The sequence below is a fragment of the Apostichopus japonicus genome, chromosome 8 (genome assembly GCF_037975245.1).
Source record: "Apostichopus japonicus isolate 1M-3 chromosome 8, ASM3797524v1, whole genome shotgun sequence".
NCBI classification, from domain to species: Eukaryota; Metazoa; Echinodermata; class Holothuroidea; order Aspidochirotida; family Stichopodidae; genus Apostichopus; species Apostichopus japonicus.
This window is the reverse complement of record NC_092568.1, coordinates 3,659,500-3,682,749: the sequence shown is the minus strand read 5'-3', so window position 1 is coordinate 3,682,749 and position 23,250 is coordinate 3,659,500. Positions and strand designations below refer to the sequence as shown.

The 23,250-nt window shown below is 38.0% G+C and overlaps 2 protein-coding genes across 2 annotated transcripts in view; both read right to left on the bottom strand.

Moving 5' to 3' along the window:
* Positions 1-2,768: 2,768 nt before the first annotated feature.
* The window catches only part of LOC139971105 (neo-calmodulin-like), a 38,578-nt gene continuing 18,096 nt past the window's right edge, over positions 2,769-23,250 (bottom strand). The window contains exon 6 of the mRNA XM_071977305.1: positions 2,769-2,957. Coding sequence (XP_071833406.1) covers positions 2,914-2,957 — 44 coding nt within the window. The 3' untranslated portion in view covers positions 2,769-2,913. The remainder of the gene's footprint in view (positions 2,958-23,250) is intronic.
* Positions 11,679-13,238, bottom strand: LOC139971104 (G-protein coupled receptor moody-like). The gene has a single exon (XM_071977303.1). The coding sequence runs from the start codon at positions 12,791-12,793 to the stop codon at positions 11,786-11,788; it is 1,008 nt and encodes a 335-aa protein (XP_071833404.1). The 5' UTR covers positions 12,794-13,238; the 3' UTR covers positions 11,679-11,785.

The window sequence follows — 23,250 nt, the reverse complement described above, 5'->3', positions numbered from 1 at the left end:
CAAATAGAGAGGAATTTTAGTAAATATGTCACGCGAGTCACCATGGAATTGACCATATATATATATATATATATATATATATATATATATATATATATATATATATATATATATATATATATATACATACATACATATAGATCTCGGGTGAGAAACAATAATTAAATTAGGAAAGTGGTTGGAAGAAAAACAGGCAATGTTTGGTTTTTGCAGAGCTTTCGAGCAAAACTAGCACTTCAGTGCATTATCACCGAAAGTGACCTGTTACTCCTGCTACTCCTTGTCATCCAGTGAACATTGGATAATCGTCCGCAATTGTTTTAACAGCTCTGGGATATCTTTTCTACATTATAATACAATGATAATCGGTACCTCAAAGTGTTGACATTCAGAATTGTAATGTTTAAATTGAGGAGATGATTCATAATTGTGGTACCCTGTACAAACTTACCTACGTTACAAGTAACTTGCCCGGAACAGAAACGTTGCAATTTGTTACAGCGAGAACCATTATGCTATGCCAATAGGGAAATCATTCCAAATGCGCAAATATAGTAATGTTGTTCCGAAGATAACAGTCTGTGTGCCTCGAAACGACTTATTTAAAGGCATTGAAGACTCGCCCCAAACCACGTGCCGCACTTTGAAAAAGTTAACTTTCCGTTCCTTGCAAGTGAAGTTTTCTTCTTGTCGCTATAAAATGCAGACAGTAATGAAACGTGATACCTTGTTGTCTTTTATTTAGGCCTGAGATGTCCAGCGCTGCTATGTACACTGTGTTGTGGGTATTGACCGTAGCTGTATGTATTGACTGTACACTAGTGTCTAATTACCGACGGTAGCAAGCTGTGTGCGGATTTTCTTGGATCGATGGTGGTGTCTAACACTTCTGTTACACCTCATTCGAAACTAGGTCAGATTACCGGCATGAGACGTTTCTTTGTGCGCAAGTCTTCACACTCTTTAAGCTTAGGCAGTGTATTTTTAACATACTAGCTAGGCGATCAAAATGATTTCCCAGTGAAGACTTTTGGTCGATTAGATCAACGTTTCTGAGATAACGGGTGATACCAGGAGTAAAATTGGCAACATCCTTTTAATAACACGATCCACCATTTACGATGAACTTATTAGCAAACACCGTAATTCGATATTTTATCCAAAGATAACTTGACATTTGATAAATATCAAATGTACCACAATTGTGTACCATATATGACAACTAAATACCCACACATCTTGATATGTATGTGCTATGCGATCAATGAACGCCTGGGTATAAAAAGAAGAACTTAGCTGTACAATTATATTAATGTTGTAAACAAAATTATAGACTATTTCAAAAGGCCTGAAATAAACACAAGGAATAATTATGCTAAAGGTAAAAACTCATGATATGTTCTCTCGCCCACAGCTGAGAGAGATTAAGAGTCATGGAAATAGCACCAGGGTGGCTATTTCATCTGCCGTTTCGTCTTCCGTCATTCACTGATGTTCACTGATGTTCGACGGAAAATTATAAGTTATTTACATATCTTTTACTTCAGAATAAATATTTACAGTATTTTAAGATATGTATGCTGAGTTCAAAAGATTTAACGTAAAATGACTTAGAATTGGTTCAGGATTCGTGTATATATTACATATTTGAAGTCACTTTCTTGTGACATCGCGGAAGCCTCGCACATCCACTCGACCATGGTCATTTTCAGACCACTGGTTCCCACGCCCTGATGGGGGTGATTGTAGAAATTATACAATAGGGAATGGGATCACTCACAAATGCTCTGGATTTAGGAATTAATACAACAACATATGTGACTTATCTGTTACAAATAATCCAACTATTTCTTTCTTAACCAACGATGGTTTATGGCTTACTTCGTTTGTATGCGTGTCACTTAGTCTTGTAATCCAAAGTTATGACTCTTCTTTTGGAACTGAAATTGATGTTATGCAAGGTACCGACGTATTCAAGTTATAAAGTACAATTTCCATTTGTGATCATAATTGGAAGATTAAATAGATTTGTATAGTCTAAGGATTCGATGGAAATGTGGCAATTTTAATTAATGGATGCTACAATGATGGTTCAACTGTACCATTTCTTTCTGCTCTCCAAAAGGTTTATAGCGAGAATACCCAATTTGTTTTGTATTCGTCAGTATTCTAGTGTGGATAATTGAATTAAATAATCCTTCTTTTTATTCATCAGTTATCACATTTTTCAGAGACTGCAATTGTTATATATATATCATTGCCTAAGAAGAGAAAAGTTTTTTTTTTCAAAAGCTGAAAGATATGCCCTCTTATAAAGTTGTTCACGAAAGGGGAAAAAGGCACGAAAGTTATACATACCAATGGACTTGTTTTCATATCCTTATTTCTGGTACAAACATCTCTTATATATCATGATAATATTAGTGCACTCTTTAAGAAACGTTTTTGATGTAAATTTGATACTGTATTGATGAATATATTCGATCGTAAAAGGTCATCTCAGTGTTAGTCTTTAGCTTGTTCAGGCCGGAAAATCTTCAAGGATGTCAATCTTCTTACTATGAAAAGTCTGTGGGCGGTGAACTTTTCAATATGCATTATTTCTAATACCTGCGTATTTACCTGCAATTGATCTAAACATGTCACAAAGCATATGTTTGTGATCAATTGTTATCTTATTTTGAGTAATTTAGAGTAAACTTGGTCATAATACAGAAAGATGTTTTAACAGATGTAGCCAAATGATTATAAGAAATGAAAATGAAGTCGAAGGCAAATGGTGTAATCATAACGTGGAAATGACGTCAACTGTGATTTTCTGTTATATATTTCCGCTCCGCAAACCAAAGGAAAGAAACTGTTATAAAAAGAACATTTTGCTTTTGATTTGGTGTGAATCCACCACTTAAAAATTCAGTCAATTTCTTGCACAGTTGAGGAGACTTTTCTTACATAATCTGTAAAAACAGAGAAAAGGAGAAAACACAATGATTCACAATCAAAATTGTCAATTGAATGTATGAATGTGGTTTCTGAATAGATGTACTATTTCTTACATATGTCGTATGAAGCGGTGTCGCGTGCAAGCGGTTCACCTAGGGGGTAATAATTATCCATGTTTGGTAATTTCATATCAAATTCCCAAAGTTCAAATTGTTATAATCATACGAAACGCCGTTTAGTCTGGTTGTGGTTTTTGTAAACATGTTTTGTACTTTGACTTCAAATCAACTTCCTTGTTCGTTTTCAAGTAACTGCTTAAAGCACTGTGTTTTACGAACGAAGTTTTTCCACTGTTCCTGATCTTCAACTCATTCATTCAAATATGTCACCAAAACAGAACTAGCATTGGTCGATACAAGTGGCAAAAGTCTACAGTGGAATGACGACCTTCCTTACTGGTTTCAAACCTCTGGACATACAATCAGCGTCCTTGGCCTAGTTGGTTAGGGTGTCCGCATATAGCAGGAGGCCCGGGTTCGAATATTTAAAATGGTTTGGATTTTCCTACTCATTACAATTTGAAATATATATTCTGTTGTTCATAATAAAAGACTCTCTTGTCCAAATTAAATTAATCTAGTTTTTCATAACAGACAATTTATTTAAATGTTGACGTGAGGATAGCACATTGAGTAAATACATTCACTTTCAAAAACAGTCAGCAATGAAAATCATATTGTACGTTAAACGTTCGACTAAATATTGTGATTTGTTACGGGTAAAACATGCATCTCCGAGTGTCGTTTCCGAGAGAGTCTCCGAAAGCCAACAATGGCCATATAAGGAAGCGACTCTCGTTTCGGAAGTTAAATCTGTGACTTTCCAAGATTGTGAGTTGTTTCCGGATAGCCTACTCCATCTTCCGGAAACGATAACAAGTAAAGTCAATCATTAATGTAAATATAAGCTTAGGTAAATCCCAATAAGATCAGTAATGGGATTCAGTTAGAGATAATTCGTCTTAGAGTTAGAGGGACTTGGCTTGTTACATTTTGTTGTCTTTGGTCTTAAGCCTCAGAAAGGTTGTAAAGTTGTATATGTGTCTATAGGTGAATACATCCTGGTTCTGTCCTAAATATACTAATTTCTCGCTCCATTTTTGTCTGAGTTTGCCTCGTGCTACATCCCCGTATTCCACATTATATTCCTTTTGGAGAATCGAGACGTAACGGAACAATATTATCATATATTATACAACACCTAATTATATTCCCAGCCATTTGATTGGTCAATTGCTCGTCGATTGCATGCAAAATCCGCTCTATTGCACCCTATGAAATAGAACCATGTGTTATACTTTTTTGATAGCACTTTTTTCAGTGGTAAGAGAGCAGAGAAACCTGTCTGTTCAAAACAATCTGTTGCATGAGTGCATTTTACATCCAATTATATCCAAATTTGAAGGTGTTGTATAAAACAAATAATTAATGGTTTCCATTCGTGCAGTATAGTGCAAATATTTCATTCGTTGAAAGGTGTCATTTGTTCCATTCAACTCGGCTGCGCCTCGTTGAATGGAACATTCCATCTTTCAACTCATGAAATATTTGCACTATTGCACTCATAACCATTTATTATTTGTATACTGTAATTATATGAATATCGTTCTCACTAACATCAACAATATCAAACACTCATTTAGGATGAAATCAAATTGGTAAATCAGATAAATTAGCAAAGCAGACACAGTCATTATTTTCATACTTAAAACCATCTTTTTGCCATTTTTAGAAGAATGAACAACCTTTTGTTTTTCAATATTTATCGCAAGAAGAGTACGCTTAACAACTGAAATTTCAGTATACTTTGAAACAACATCCATGTTGCTGTATAAATCAAATATATATACGTGGTCAGCATATTAGTTTCATCAGTTTGGTTTTTGTAGGAAGGAAACCGGACACCGTCTTTCCTCTATTATGCATATCCGGTTGACCAGATTGCCAACAACTGGAAGGCCTTGCCGAGCCAACTTATCTGTACGTATAGTTTATTGAGCTTGAAGATACATTTAACGGATTCTCATATTATGAGTTGTATATGCAGTGCATATATGCGTGTATATATATATATATATATATATATATATATATATATATATGTATGTATATATATATATATATATATATAGCTAAATGTATACTTTGGTCGACATTTCATGGTAAATGAGCCATTGCGTGGACTTCTACATTACGTCGACAATTTGGTGTCCACGTATTGTTTGAGCAATATTTTGCGACCACTCATAGGTACCTATCACACTATGGAAATACTTTTCCTTGTTCCGGAGAGCGCCATTTATTTTGTGTCTAACTCCCGTCTTTTTAGCATTTGGTCTTCAACCATTAACCACGTGTTGAAGTTGAATGACGTATAAGTTAGTGATTTCAAATTGGGCCATTAAGAGGACTTCATTTTTTAAGTGTTTTACGGAAAAGTTTGATAGGTATATCTTCATTTCAAAGCTGTCAATAGTTGTAGTTTAAGACTAGTCGTATCATACGATAGTGAAACAAATGACACGAACACTGATAAAAACTTAATGCAACACAGATATGTAAATGTAGTCCATACTCTTGACATGAGAGAAGTATAAATTCTACTGGGGGTTATCTCCACAACCATATAAAAGACAAGCTGTAATATATAACTTACAATGCACATTTTAATGCAAAGTGATCATATACATCCCCAGATTGTGTTGTCAAATTTCTAACTCACCTTCAAGAAGGATTTTCATAATATAAATATATTCATTTCTGGTCTCTGTAAAATGACAGTTCATGCTGGGTCTTAATGTCAGTTACTGTAGGCAACACGTGAGTGCAAAGTTACTTGGCAGTAGAACCTTGTGTTGTATACGACATATTCTGCATTGCCCCAAATATGGTCTACTGCCTATTATCTTAGATTTCTTGTACTGACAACCTGATGACGTAGTTCCTCAAAGAGACTTTTAATCTTCCTTATCATATTCTGATGTGAGTGCAAGGCTACTTGGCAGTAAGGGGCATATTTCCATTTTATCAGTGTGATCTTATACTCCGACATCACAGGGTGAGCTAAAACAGCACTCTAGAAGGAACTCCAGCCAGAATAAATAGACTGCTTCATAAATCAAAACCTTGTGTTGCATACGATATATCCTGCATTGCCCCCAATATGGTCGACTGCCAATTTTCTTAGATCTCTTATACCGACATCCTGATGGCATAGTTCCTCAAAGAGACTTTTAATCTTCCTTATCAAGATTGAATGCATACTATAATGAGATTGGAACAATCTTCTCTATGGGCATACGCATGATTTCTTTGGGAATGTTTGAATGTGTACCTACGCGTGTTAACGCAGCATGTAAGGGGGTTTTGAGGATGGTACATTCCCCGTCAGGGCCTGGAGATTTTTGAAACATGAAAACCCACATGGAGCTACTTGGTGCACAAGTTTTACACTTTTGTGGAAAAAAAACAAGTTACTTGTCGGGGGGGGGGGGGGGCTGTGTGCATGTCATAAGTAAAAAACTGGAAATAGTAGAAATAATAATAGCTACTTGCTGCCATTCCTCACCATCGGAGAGCTCTTAACTGACATATTTTGTTGTACACTGTGCTGAAGTAGCTAGGCTAGTCAACTTAACTAAGAAATATATTTCTCCCTCGGTTCAAGATCACTAAGATCAAGATGTATTCACATCTAAAGATTTTAACCCCAGAAATAGTGGAGGTATTCTGTAGGTATTTCCAACTTCAACTGCCTTGAATTTGTTATCATGATTGTTGTTTTGTTGTTTCAAAAAGTGAGACAAATTGTTTGTATGGTATGTCTGCCTTCCTTGTTTTACTTTTGCATGGTATGCTTGCTTGTTTCTTAGAGGATGTAATATAATTTTGTTTGCAATGTTTTTTAGAGGAAGTAATGTAATTTTGTTTGGAAAAGACAGGACCTACTTGAATGTTTGGTTTCTTGTATTGTGTTTGTGTATGGTATTTATAACATTGTATCGTTTCATGAGCCCAAAATTATGCAAAGCAATCCTCGACAAAAATTTAATGGGAAATTCTCGCCACATCGAAAAAAATCCACTCTCCATTTACGACTTAGGAGGAAATTGACATACGGAATATCGCTCTATATTTCTGCAATCAATATCATCAACCATGCTCATTGCATTCAAAGTCTATCCTTCGTCTAGATTGCCTTGGAATGATCGCAGTGAAGTCCATTATCCATTATCAGGTCTAGGGAACAATATGTGCAATTTCCCTGTAATCTCAGTTAGGACCAAACCATCACCATCGCAATTACGACTGAACAGGTCTCTCTTCACAGGCTGAAGTTTGTAACTTTAGAAATATTTGAAAAGAAAATACCAAAACACTTTTCTTTCACTAAAATTTATCAAACATCATCCATGTAATTGTGGTTGTCAAGCAACGTATGAAGACTATTGTTTACTAATGCTAAACCACTCACTAGTGAAAGATTCTTTTTTGCGGAACTGAGTACATAGGAATCACTACATGCTTATTTTCGGAAAAATGTCTGCCTTAGCAGGCTAAAACGTAATTTTAGATGATTTTATTGGCTAACAGTCTGCTAAAAACCCATTTGTACATTTTCACGGAGGGCTGAGGAGGGGTTACAAAGGTCGCTGCTCTAGACCTCACGGGTGAAATTCTGTCCCCTAACGACTTGCGTCTCAGACTTTCTACTGTCCCTTTAAAAAATAAAATGGGTCCAACATAGTGGCCTCATCCCTTGAAATTCGAGGAAGGACCAAGTTCACCACACCTTCCTCCAACACTCCTGGACAAGTGTGGGGTCCTTTTAAAATACAGCATAAATTGATATTAGTTACTAATTACTATATTTATTTTCCATTTATAAATTTGCAACATTCCATTTGACGAATGTCGATGCTGTCTTTCTAACACATTCATGTTAGATTTTAACTATTAAATGCACTTTCAGCACATAATTTGTGGTGAGGTGATTTAATTTCGGGTGGTAGTAGTCTAACAGAAGGTATTCAATCAAAGGATCGATGATTAATCTTAATGTTCAGATCTTGGTTAGAATTAGTCAAATCTCTTTACAACCACAACTATTCCATTAGTTTTATGAAGATATAACTTTGCCCACTCAAAATGAGGGTTTGAAGTAGACTTATACTGTCCCTTAGAAATGACTCAATGTAGACATATACAATGACCCCCTCTCATACACAATTATATAAAAAGGCCCAAAAAGTGTATATCTCTAACCGACTATGTAGTAAAAAAGACAGATGAAATAATGGCAAAGGGGTTCCGTAGAAGTGTTCCTCGGCATTCATTAACTCAATAACACGTGTTTTCACAGATATATATCTATATACATAATTTGTCCACCAAAATGTTAACTTTTAACAGATGTCGACCAAAGGTAGGATATAGTGATTTATATATATATATATATATATATATATATATATATATATATATACATATACATACACATATATATATATATATATATATATATATGGGAATAACGGAAAAACTGTTAAACAACTATGCTGCATTTAGAGAAAGGCTGGATCTCGAGTGAGATACAATAATTGAATTAGGTAAATGATTGGAAGTAAAACAGCCAATGTTTGGTTTTTGCAGAGCTTTCGAGCAAAACTAGCTCTTCTTCAGTGCATGATCACCGAAAGTGACAAGGAGTAGCAGGAATTGAAACTGTTTTATAGAGAAGATGTCGGCATGGTTGTAAAGGCAAAGCGACTTACTGGTTTCTACTGAATAGAGCAGAAGTTTTAGAAATTCGGATTATTTTAATCCGCTTCGGATTATTTTAATCCGATTCCGTCGTAATTGTAAAGGAATTGTTTTGGTTTATCTGGGACGGCAAATCGTTTCTGATGTTTAAACCGAATGGTGCCGTGGTCTTTAGGTTTAGTTCCCAGAAATTTTCTTTCGCTTTCCTAGATTTATCTGTCCAAGAATCGTTCTGGTCAATGGCAATAACACGCAAATTCTCAATTGAATGATTTTGGAGATTGAAGTGATTTGCAACAGGTTGGTAGATCTTTTTTGTTTTGATCGCCGATCTATGTTGTGTCATTCTCATTCTAAGAGTGTTTTTTGACTCTCCAATGTATTGTAAGTTACAAATATTGCAGTAGATGAGGTAAATGACATTTTTGGATAGGCAGTTAATTTTGTGCCGAATTTGGAACGTGCGTTTGGTTTGGTTGCTCTGAAAGGCCCCGGTCGAATCGACAAGTAAGCACGTTTTGCAATTTTGTGTACAGGGCGATGATCCTGTAGTTTCTGTTTTGCTTTCCCCTAATGGGGTGTCATCCCGAAAGGATGCCCGAACTAAGATATCCCGTAGGTTGCTGGGTCTTTTAAAAGCGATGACAGGTAATTCTGGGAATACTGATTTCAGGCGTTCGGTGCCTTGAAGTAGGTGAAAATTCTTCTGAATGATATTAGCCAGTGGTGGGAGACCAGGGTGGAATTCAGTAACCAATGGTACCCTTTTGGAACTGGTTGGACGAGTTTTGTACGTCAATGTTTCGGTACGGGGTTTGCTTTTAGCCTTTTTGATGGCATTTTCAATAGTACCCCGAAAATACTGTCTGTTTAGGAGGTGTTGTGACAGTTCTTTAGTGCGTGAATCAAAATCGACTTCAGAGGAGCAAATGCGTCGAATGCGCAACGCTTGACTGTACGGAATATTTCTGGTACAGTGACGTGGATGGCAACTGCTTGGTAAGAGGTAGTTGTGCTTGTTCGTAGGTTTATTGAACAAGTCTGTTTTGAGTGAACCATTTTGTAGGGTCACGGTGGTGTCCAGAAAGTGAACGCCATGTCCAGAAAAATCAGCAGTGAATTTGATAGTGTGATGAAACGAGTTTATGTCATCAATGAAGAGTTTTAGATTAGCCTCACCATGGGTCCATATCATAAAGATATCGTCAATGTAACGTAACCACGTGTGTGGTTTCAAGTTTTGTCGAGACAAAAATTCTTTCTCGAGGTTTCCCATAAAGATGTTGGCAAAAGACGGTGCCATTTTGGTACCCATTGCGGTGCCATGAATTTGGAGGTAGTGTTTGTTGCCAAATACCAGATTATTGTTGGTCAAGATAAGTTGCATTAATTCGGCCAATTCTTTCTTCGTGGGGGTTTTGCCACGTATCGGTTTGAATGCTTTTGTGCAGGCCGAAATGCCCTCTTCGTTGGGGATATTTGTGTATAACGAAGACACATCCAAGGTAACTAACAGAGAAGATAAGGGAAGATTTTTTATTTCCCCAATTTTCCGGATGAAATCCGTAGTGTCCTGCACATAGGACGGTAGGGCCGAAACGAGAGGTTGGATGAGGAGATCCACGAATTTGGAAATTTTTTCAGTCGCTGTGCCATTACCCGATATTATGGGCCTCCCGGGATTGCCTTCTTTGTGAATTTTAGGCAGAAAATAAAAGCGACCAGGTTTTGGGTCATTTTCCAGGAGGTTTTGGCCTAACTTGCGGTCAATGGAACCGTTAGAGACTATCTTTTGGATGACTCTTTTCACGTTTTGTGTGATTTCTTGAGTTGGATCAGAATCCAGGAGTTTGTAGTGTTGAGGGTTGCTGAGTAGTCTGTTGGCTTCCTCTCTGTAGAATTGTTTGCCCATAGCGACAATTGCAGAACCCTTGTCGGCTGGCTTGATGACAATGTCATCGCGCTTCCGCAGTTCATGAATGGCCTGTCTCTCAGTTTTGTTGAGATTGTCGCGGAAGTCTGGGGCGGAGGTGTGTGTTTTGACATCCTCTTCAATGGCCGAAATAAATGATTCAAGAGGCGCACAATGGGCCTTGGGTGGATTCCACGAGCTTTTTGGCTTAAAATTGGAATGCAAGTCGTTGGTTTCTTGCGTGGTGTTATTGCCATTTTCGTCGGCAAAAAATTCACGGAGACGTAAGCGTCGATAGAACAGATTTAGGTCAAGAGAAAGTTTCTGAGCGTTTACTTGCCGTGGTTTAGGGCAAAAATTTAGACCTTTGGAGAGTAGGTTTGTTTCTCCTGCCGAGAATTGGCAATCAATGGTAACAACTGCACTTTTGGTGGTGTTGCATGCGGTCTGTATCTCTTTCCGACGGAATCTGCGAGACCTGGTTCTTTTTGAGGTTTCAAGTTGGGTTTCACCAGAAGACTTAACTCTTTGCGTGACATTATCCCTCTTCAATTTGTGACATTGTCTTGAAGCTAGGGTATGTGAGAGGTTCAAGCAAATTTTGGTAATGGAGTCAAGCTTTCTTTCGAACTCGTTCTTGGGGAGTTCTTTTTGCAGTTTTCTGGTTTTGGAATCAATTTGCTGGCTAAGTTATATATATATATATATATATATATATATATATATATATATATATATATATATATATATATATATTGGGTTATATTCATTTATTGAACTAATTTAATCTTAATTTATATTGTGAATATTAGTGAATAATCCAAACTATATTTGAAAGCTAAAGTATAGTAAACAAATGCGACCAAATATTTGAATCAACGCTAAAAAGAGTAGTCTAGGTATAAAAACATTATAAGGTTTGGAATGGACAATTGAATCATTAGGAAAACAGTTAACGTACTATATGGTTAAAGCGTTATTCAATCATTTTATCATTTTCCTTTTTCTTTTTTGCAAAGGAACATGATATTCCGACTAAATCAGTTCTTCTGTGTGGATTAATTGAAGAATTGTCACGTATTCTGAAATACGGTACCCAATGAGCTTGTTATGCGCCAGTAGAGCTGGTGGTGAGACTCTGCAATAGCTTCGATGGCTCTGGAATAAGTCTAAACTTGCACGATAGGATATTTCGAAATACATCTCGAAACTGAGGATGTTTTAGCCCATAAATGATTGGATTCACACAACAGTTAGCAATAAGAAATATCAACACCCAAGGAATGGAAGGGTAGCTGGGTGGTATCAAACAGGCAATAGCAAAGGGCATTATACATATGATATACGAACATACCACCAAAAACAAGTTCTTTGTCACTTTCACTTGTCTTTTGAAGGCCGCTGATTGGGCGTTGCCCTTGCTTTCCCCTCTAGACGCGTTGTTTGGAAATAGCTCTCGGTTTTTAGCTCGAATGAATCGATAAATTTTGACGTAACATGTAATGATAATGATCAAACAAGGAACTTCAACGAGAACACTGCTGATGAATGCGTAAACATCCGATAAAGGATGGGTTGAGTCAGCTGAACATATCTTATATCTCTCCGAGTAGCCGATTCCTCCAAGGCCACACAAGGGTGGGACCGTAACCAGGACGATCGGAATGATCCATGCTGAAACTAACATAAGGACAAGATTTCTCTTTGAATATACTTGGTCGTAGTGAGTACGAGATTTAGTTATTAATGTGAAACGGTTAAAGGCGATTAAGGCGAGGTTGACTATGCTGCTACCAAGACCAACCCAGAAAACAACAGCAACCAACGTGCACAAAGGGTCTGGCAATGGCAAACTATCGTTCAACAAAGCGACAACTTGGAACGGGAGGACGAGGCACGTAGTAAGATCAGAACACGCCAAATTCACGACAAATACATTGGTCTTGGTTTGAAGCCTTCTGGAGGAGGCAACGGCGACCATTACCAGCACATTACCGGGAATACCAATCGCCGCGACCAAAGCAACAACTACCGCGAGGACCGTTCTTTGTAATAGATCTTCAAAAACATACCCAGGCGAATCTGTAGGTGCCATCGCAACTTCCGAGCTTGTCATGTTTCACAGAGATTTGATAATTCGGACGATAGATATTGCGACTCGTTTAAATTGAGTTTATGTCTATGTAATATATAGTTTTTTTTTCAAAATAAGTGAGTTATTAGTGAAACCACGTAACCAATACTTCATTGGTATCATCAACCGCCTGAAATTTCAGTTTCCTTGTTGTCACTCAGATTTGGTTATTGTGTGGAACAAGTGCATTCCTACTACGATTGGTAGCACAAAATTGTACTGTTGCTACTTCCGTGTAACACAATTTCTTTGGAACTTGGAACTCAATTCAGAAAACACTATGGTTGTAATTGTATTTATATGACAGCAAAAGAAATCACCAGTGAACCATGCAACCATAAACTTGTTAGGTGTTGCACACTTCACGGTATACACTCAATCGTAATATGACCTTTCGACAAGTACCAATTATGAACGACTTGTCCCGTCTTGGTAATATCGCAGACAACTGTTATATTCTCAATTTCTTGCACACAATCAAAAGAGCTGTTCGGGGCAGCACCAGGACTTTTAAATTCGCAATGACGTCATAATTTCTCTGATATGGGATTCCTCAATGGATAAATTTTCATTTTTATTGATTCAAAACAAATGGATCATGTTCAAATATTTACCTATACCTAGACGTTTGAGTTTCGTTAAACAGAACACTTGGATATCGGTAAACAATGTAAACGTGATTCATTCTTTGTTCAGAAAATTGACCTTGTTCAGATCGGGTGATGTTAAACCTTGACGTCGCTAGATGGTATAGAATCCCAAAAAGTTCAAAAGCTAAAGGCGATGCAAATCATTACATTGTACCAGGGAGTTCAGCTCCCTGATTGTACTATTGAACGCAATCAGTGTAACATGCACTACACTCCCAAAGTCGCCGATCTGGCCCTGTAGCTCTATATTCGTTTTTGGTTTGCATGTTGTTGTTTTTTCAGTAACAGCGAAAAAAAAAATATATATATATATATATATATATAAATATATATATATACATATATATATCAGGCTTGGGGTAATCGTAATCAGTAATCGTAATCGATTACAATCGATTACATTTATTGAAGTAATCGTAATCGTAATCGATTACTTTTGTGAAAATTACAAAGTAATCGTAATCGTAATCGATTACAAGGGCAAAGTAATCGTAATCGTATTACATTTATGATTACAGTGAAATTTGAATGAGAAGGGCAAAATTAGTAGAAATGATTAAAACTAAATCTTACTATTGGCTTTTAGTGTGACCAAAGAAGTGGTCCTGCTTCTAGAATTCTCTAACACAATAAACTTACACTAAGAAGCACTGGGGATTTGATCACCATATTCAAGGATTTTTTATCACCTGAATTATTCTGTTCAATGCTGCCTCTCAGCGTTCACAATCCTTTTGCATACACAACTGGTTGACATAAGTTGACATGGTGTGCTGATTATAGAAAAATATTTCATTAGTATATTAAACACTTAACAAACAATTACAGTCAGGCTGACAAAATACACCCTTTAAATTCATTTAAGTAAGTAAATTTGATAAATAATTCCATTTGCCATGTCTAGTGGGCCACAAGGCTCAGGTGTAGCAGCTATTGAAAGCACATTGCTATTTATGTCAGTCTATTGTTCTCATTACCAGAGTTGACCACTTTTTGATGAAAATAATTTACTTTTACTTTGGCCTTCCATGTCCCTTGTACTGTGGAATCATTGGAATGCCCCATTTCAAAGCTGTTTAGTTTTATTTTGGTGTTATAATGTAAAAGAGTTTTTAGTTTTGCTGCTATGCAGAAATTATAAGTTTACAAAATATATAGTGTTGCATGAAAATCTTCATTTGTTTTACTTTAGTATTTGTCTGTTTACTCTTTGTCTGTTTAAATTGTATTTTTTACTGGGCTTATGGGTAACACATCTTAAACGTGTTAAGGCATAAATGTGTAATGCCTGGTAGGAATTGTAGATATACTTCCACAATTTTGTCTGTATATACTGTAAATGCCCTTCCTTTGCCCTATTTCATTGCCCTATTTCCCGGCAGAGAGTTATATTAAACAGATATGCAGAGGATTGTGCAAGTATAACCACAATGTAATCATGATTGTAATCACGATTACATTACAATGTAATCGTAATCGTAATCGATTACTTCAACTTTAGGCTGTAATCGTAATCGTAATTGTAATCATACATTCTCAAGTAATCGTAATCGTAATCGATTACATTCAGATGTAATCGCCCCAAGCCTGATATATATATATATATTACTCTGGATCATATATATCATATCATATCATATCATATATCATATATCATATCATATCATATCATATTATATCATATATATATATATATATATATAAATAAATATATATATTCTACTAGTATCACTCAATACTTTCCTCCAATTTACAGCTTCAAAACATTCGTACTGACAGTAAGAACAGTGTATCCGAAACATGGTATTCATATACTGCCTATATACTGGCAGTATGCATCCTTTGACGCAGGACATGAAAAAACCAGCACTGGAAAAATGGTCTCAAACTGGTTGATATCTCACACTCCTTTATGGGTACTTTTACAAACAGTTTTCAACCTTGTCTATAGTATGGTCAAGAAGAGATTCGGGTAGCATTCTGTAATGCTGAATGTCTATCAGGTGCCCCCCCCCCCCCCCCTCTATCTCTTTCTCTCTTTCAAATGTAGCAGATTGACGTGTTTCGTCGCATAAGGAACAACGAAAAATCAATTAATAATAACATTACATTTATAAAGCATAGTTCGCTAACCGCTAGCATCGCAATATACCCTGGTAAGCTATAATCTGTCAAACATCATTTAGAAACAATATCAACACGGCAGCAGCTAAACAGCGCCCAACTGACAATTTATATAACAGGTCCGTAATTGTACACCCGGGTGAAGAGAGACTAGGCAGATAAAGTGCCTTGCACAAGGACACAATGATCTGGCTAGGACTCGAACCTGCAAACCTTAGATTACAAGTCCACTGCCTTAATCACTTGACCACAACGCTCTCTCCGTGTGTACGATTGTGGGCTCAGAAGGCCAATCTGGCTGAAGTTGGCGAACAATAAGAGCGACCAATAGTAGCGAACAATAAGAGCGACCAATAAGGGCGACCAAAAAATGCTAGAAAGTGCAAATGATACTACGGAGTTGTGTAGTGGCCTTCGTAATGGGCCATGTGGCAAAAATGATGTGTTTAAAGCAAATTGAATGTTCGAATGCTTTCAATCGATTGCAATTAGGAGGGAAAGACAGGCTTTTGGACGTTCCATGCATTAAATAATTTATTATAAGAGATTCAAACCCGACAAACTCGTAATTATGGAACGGGGTATAAAATATCCCCAAAGTCAGGGTATGGCCTAACTCATTATCGTGGTAAAGCAAAATTTTAGCTCTTAAAATATCAGACCTGCCCCGAATATCAGCGAAAAGCGTAAGTTTAGGGTAAAAGATAATATATTTGGAAACAAAGCTTAATGGGAAACATGAAGAAGGGTGGGGTGAACGTTAAAGCTGACATTACACTCTACCAAAGTATGTCAACAACCGTGAGGGACGATGTCGGGCAGGGGGTTATTAACAACTAACTCGGCAACTGCAAGTAAAACGTAGCATATATATACTGTTATTCAAAACCACATCTGGCAAACAAATCAAATCTGTAACTCAGTATCATTGGGGAACAAAAACGTAGCTGACGTCACCAGCTATCACCCTATACCAACAAACCTCGGGGGACGGTATCATTTAGGGTGTTATTAACACCCAAACTCGACGCAAAGTCGCATTTACAGTTTAAATACGGTTTTTCAACACGATTTTTGGCTAACAAATCAAATCTGTAACTCAGTATCATTGGGGTCCCCATGGTAGCTGACGTCACCAGCTATCACCCCATGCCAACAAACCTCGGGGGACGGTATCATTTATGGTGTTATTAACACCCAAACTCGACGCAAAGTCGCATTTACAGTTTATATACGGTTTTTCAACACGATTTTTGGCTAACAAATCAAATCTGTAACTCAGTATCATTGGGGTCCCCATGGTAGCTGACGTCACCCTCTATCACCCCATACCAACAAACCTCGGGGGACGGTATCATTTATGGTGTTATTTACACCCAAACTCGACGCAAAGTCGCATTTAACGTTTATATACGTTTTTTCAACACGATTTTTGGCTAACAAATCAAATCTGTAACTCAGTATCATTGGGGTCCCCATGGTAGCTGACGTCACCAGCTATCACCCCATACCAACAAACCTCGGGGGACGGTATCATTTATGGTGTTATTAACACCCAAACTCGACGCAAAGTCGCATTTACAGTTTATATACGGTTATTCAACACGATTTTTGGCTAACAAATCAAATCTGTAACTCAGTATCATTGGGGTCCCCATGGTAGCTGACGACACCCTCTATCACCCCATACCAACAAACCTCGGGGGACGGTATCATTTAAGGTGTTATTAACACCCAAACTCGACGCAAAGTCTCATTTAAAGTTTATATACGTGTTTTCAACACGATTTTTGGCTAACAAATCAAATCTGTAACTCAGTATCATTGGGGTCCCCATGGTAGCTGACGTCACCAGCTATCACCCCATGCCAACAAACCTCGGGGGACGGTATCATTTATGGTGTTATTCACACCCAAACTCGACGAAAAGTATCATCTACAGTTTAAATGAGGTTTTTCAACACGATTTTTGGCTAACAAATCAAATCTGTAACTCAGTATCATTGGGGTCCCCATGGTAGCTGACGTCACCAGCTATCACCCCATACCATCAAACCTCGGGGGACGGTATCATTTATGGTGTTATTAACACCCAAACTCGACGCAAAGTCCCATTTACAGTTTATATACGGTTATTCAACACGATTTTTGGCTAACAAATCAAATCTGTAACTCAGTATCATTGGGGTCCCCATGGTAGCTGACGACACCCTCTATCACCCCATACCAACAAACCTCGGGGGACGGTATCATTTAAGGTGTTATTAACACCCAAACTCGACGCAAAGTCTCATTTAAAGTTTATATACGTGTTTTCAACACGATTTTTGGCTAACAAATCAAATCTGTAACTCAGTATCATTGGGGTCCCCATGGTAGCTGACGTCACCAGCTATCACCCCATACCAACAAACCTCGGGGGACGGTATCATTTATGGTGTTATTAACACCCAAACTCGACGCAAAGTCCCATTTACAGTTTATATACGGTTATTCAACACGATTTTTGGCTAACAAATCAAATCTGTAACTCAGTATCATTGGGGTCCCCATGGTAGCTGACGACACCCTCTATCACCCCATACCAACAAACCTCGGGGGACGGTATCATTCAAGGTGTTATTAACACCCAAACTCGACGCAAAGTCTCATTTAAAGTTTATATACGTGTTTTCAACACGATTTTTGGCTAACAAATCAAATCTGTAACTCAGTATCATTGGGGTCCCCATGGTAGCTGACGTCACCAGCTATCACCCCATACCAACAAACCTCGGGGGACGGTATCATTTATGGTGTTATTCACACCCAAACTCGACGAAAAGTCGCATTTACAGTTTATATACGGTTTTTCAACACGATTTTTGGCTAACAAATCAAATCTGTAACTCAGTATCATTGGGGTCCCCAAAGTAGCTGACGTTACCCTCTATTACCCCATGCCAACAAAAATCGGGGGACGGTATCATTTAGGGTGTTAACACCCAAACTCGAGGCAGAGTCTCATCTACCGTTAGTATACGGTTTTTCAACACAGTTTTTGGCTTACAAATCAATCTTACTTTTGGAATTTGTCATTAAAATTAAAAAGCTGCAGGATCTCGCCCGCTTTTTTGTCAAACCGGGTGGTCTCAAGTGCCGATGATCAATTCGGATGCCAAAGGTATCCGCGCGATCGCGTAGCGTAGCGATCGCACTCTCGGCGTGTGGTCAAGGGGCAAAGTTCGTTGTGTGGGTCCAAGGGGCTAAGCCCCCGGAAGCTCCGCGATTTTCGCCTTTTCTAAGTAGGCAAACTGCTTGAAATTGACATTTTCGAGCTATGATTTATAAATGCTCAAATATTTTTCAATAACTTAGAGTTATACATGACTGCCGAATAATAAAGACAAAATAAACTTGTCTTGGTGATTCTTCCAGCAGCCAAGCCACTTGAAATTCGCGCTACTTTACAAAGCTATGATTTCTTAAATTTTCAAATGTATGGCAATAACCTGGACATTGCTGTTAGTTATACTCTACAGTATAAAGAAAAATAGTCAGCTGACCATTGACTAGAGTCAACATTACATAAACTGCTACATAAACTGAATGACTATTTATTTTTTGTGTGTGTCACGGTGATTCAGTTGTGACTTCATTTTTTTCCTGCCCTGGTTTAGGTTATGTACGATGTTTAAATACAAACATTCTGGCATCTCTCAGTACCCAGAAAACACAAACTTCGTTCGCAACCTTTTGCTGTGTAAAAGCAGGGATCGTTTGTGTCACGATATCACTATACTGAAGCGCTTACGTGATACCTGGAATGTGTTATTTGCCCTGGTTGCAGTTGGGAATAGGAAGAGTGAACTGAAAAGTGTGAATATTTAGTCGATGGTTTTATTCACATTAAAAAAGGTCAAAATGTTTCAGTAGTACTTGCTAACGTTGATTATTTATAACAGCTATAAAACCAGGCACCCAACTTTCAAACAGCTAGGGCGCACAACTTTCGAACCGATCGGCGAGAGCCAAAATCAAATTCAAACCTGGAGCCCCGCCCGGTTAAATCGGACTGGCGAGAACCCTGGCGTTGTTACCTGGTTAATACATATTCAAAATTCATGAAGGGCAACTTCAGAACATGGAACAAGAGTGATCATCACAACCTGGGATAAATAGCCTTATCATGCATGGATACAATTGTACTAATTGAATTAGTGCTCCTGCTTTTGTATTTTTGATGGTCAGTGTATCTTATCAGATCTGTATTCAGCAGGTGCTAGATCTGTGGCAGAGAAACATTATCATTGGTTGAGTGCACTTTAAAGGGAACACGCATACACCCTTTGTTCATTATATGACGTTTGTAACTTATAAAATACAAGTTGATCCCTTCATATCCAATATATGTCTTCTGAAACATCACGAGGGTACCTTTGTTGGAACATAAAAGGAGATTGAAGAATTTAGCCGACGATAGAAAACAAGATTTAGGTAACTGCATGCCTGTTGATTATGCCCTTTAAAGGAGTTGGTTAACGGTATAGTACGGATTAAACCAATAGTGACTGAAACAAAAAACTTGAGGTTTCATCGGTTGTTGATTACACAGAATTGTGTAGGTACGTTTTGTTGACCTGGATTCAGGTCTCTCTAAATGATACACCAATAGTTAAAAGTCGAAAGAGCTATTTTTTAAATTTTCATTCCAGTGAAGTTAGAGCATGTGTACACATCAATGAAAGATGACCAAACTTGATCATAGTGTCCTTGAGTAGTGGGTCATATGGGTGTTTAGTAAGTTTATGCCAAAGGTTATACAGAGGTCATCTGGGTTAATTATGTGAACACACTCAAAATGCTTCTCCTATATGGGTGATCAGTACCAGGGTTGTCACCAGACCATTTTTAGAGCCGGGTAATTTGTGACAGTGATCCGCGCCCTGGGGGAGGGGTATAAAGGGAGGGGGTGTCCCCCTCCCCTTTTGAAAATTTTTCAAATCCTGATGGTGCCTACATGCATAAATTGGAGACATATTAACTATATTTTGACTAACTCTTGTAATACGGTGAAATGTGACTGTACACTGACACTACAATCTATTCCGAATTGGTCCGGATATACTGATCGGGGAAGTTTCTTGTTATTTCATTTCAACGATACTATATGAGTAGGGTCATTTTAAGTTTACTTATGTATCTTTGTATATAATAAACGGTATTCCGTAAAAAAAATCATAGCTTTCCTAATAGCTTCATTTTAATTTACGGCTTTCTCAATTAATTTCTCTTCTTTCTATAATGTGAGACACATTCTCTCTACACTGAATATAAATCGGATAGCTTGCGTCGAGTTTAGGTGTTAATAACACCCTAAATGATACCGTCCCCCGAGGTTTGTTGGTAAGGGGTGGTAGAGGGTGACGTCAGCTACGTTTTTGCTCCCCAATGATACTGAGTTACAGATTTGATTTGATAGCCAAAAATCGTGTTGAAAAACCGTATATAAACTGTAAATGCGACTTTGCGTCGAGTTTGGGTGTTAATAACACCATAAATGATACCGTCCCCCGAGGTTTGTTGGTATGGGGTGATAGAGGGTGACGTCAGCTACCATGGGGACCCCAATGATACTGAGTTACAGATTTGATTTGTTAGCCAAAAATCGTGTTGAAAAACCGTATATAAACTGTAAATGAGACTTTTCGTCGAGTTTGGGTGTTAATAACACCTTAAATGATACCGTCCCCCGAGGTTTGTTGGTATGGGGTGATAGCTGGTGACGTCAGCTACCATGGGGACCCCAATGATACTGAGTACAGATTTGATTTGTTAGCCAAAAATCGTGTTGAAAAACCTCATTTAAACTGTAGATGATACTTTTCGTCCAGTTTGAGTGTTAATAACACCATAAATGATACCGTCCCCCGAGGTTTGTTGGTATGGGGTGATAGAAGGTGACGTCAGCTACCATGGGGACCCCAATGATACTGAGTTACAGATTTGATTTGTTAGCCAAAAATCGTGTTGAAAAATCGTATGTAAACTGTAAATGCGACTTTGCGTCGAGTTTGGGTGTTAATAACACCTTAAATGATACCGTCCCCCGAGGTTTAATGGTATGAGGTGATAGATGGTGACGTCAGCTACTTTGGGGACCCCAATGATACTGAGTTACAGATTTGATTTGTTAGCCAAAAATCGTGTTGAAAAACCGTATATAAACTGTAAATGCGACTTTGCGTCGAGTTTGGGTGTTAATAACACCATAAATGATACCGTCCCCCGAGGTTTGTTGGTATGGGGTGATAGCTGGTGACGTCAGCTACCATGGGGACCCCAATGATACTGAGTTACAGATTTGATTTGTTAGCCAAAAATCGTGTTGAAAAACCGTATGTAAACTGTAAATGCGACTTTGCGTCGAGTTTGGGTGTTAATAACACCTTAAATGATACCGTCCCCCGAGGTTTAATGGTATGAGGTGATAGATGGTGACGTCAGCTACTTTGGGGACCCCAATGATACTGAGTTACAGATTTGATTTGTTAGCCAAAAATCGTGTTGAAAAACCGTATATAAACTGTAAATGCGACTTTGCGTCGAGTTTGGGTGTTAATAACACCATAAATGATACCGTCCCCCGAGGTTTGTTGGTATGGGGTGATAGAAGGTGACGTCAGCTACCATGGGGACCCCAATGATACTGAGTTACAGATTTGATTTGTTAGCCAAAAATCGTGTTGAAAAACCGTATATAAACTGTAAATGAGACTTTGCGTCGAGTTTGGGTGTTAATAACACCCTAAATGATACCGTCCCCCGAGGTTTGTTGGTATGGGGTGATAGCTGGTGACGTCAGCTACCATGGGGACTCCAATGATACTGAGTTACAGATTTGATTTGTTAGCCAAAAATCGTGTTGAAAAACCTCATTTAAACTGTAAATTCGACTTTGCGTCGAGTTTGGGTGTTAATAACACCTTAAATGATACCGTCCCCCGAGGTTTAATGGTATGAGGTGATAGATGGTGACGTCAGCTACTTTGGGGACCCCAATGATACTGAGTTACAGATTTGATTTGTTAGCCAAAAATCGTGTTGAAAAACCGTATATAAACTGTAAATGCGACTTTGCGTCGAGTTTGGGTCTTAATAACACCATAAATGATACCGTCCCCCGAGGTTTGTTGTTATGGGGTGATAGCTGGTGACGTCAGCTACCATGGGGATCCCAATGATACTGAGTTACAGATTTGATTTGTTAGCCAAAAATCGTGTTGAAAAACCGTATATAAACTGTAAATGCGACTTTGCGTCGAGTTTGGGTGTGAATAACACCCTAAATGATACCGTCCCCCGAGGTTTGTTGGTATGGGGTGATAGAAGGTGACGTCAGCTACCATGGGGACCCCAATGATACTGAGTTACAGATTTGATTTGTTAGCCAAAAATCGTGTTGAAAAACCGTATATAAACTGTAAATGAGACTTTGCGTCGAGTTTGGGTGTGAATAACACCTTAAATGATACCGTCCCCCGAGGTTTGTTGGTATGGGGTGATAGCTGGTGACGTCAGCTATCATGGGGACCCCAATGATACTGAGTTACAGATTTGATTTGTTAGCCAAAAATCGTGTTGAAAAACCTCATTTAAACTGTAGATGATACTTTTCGTCGAGTT

Coding starts and splice junctions, on each gene's coding strand:
- LOC139971104 (XM_071977303.1), bottom strand. CDS start 12,793: ATGACAAGCTCGGAAGTTGCGATGGCACCTACAGATTCGCCTGGGTAT.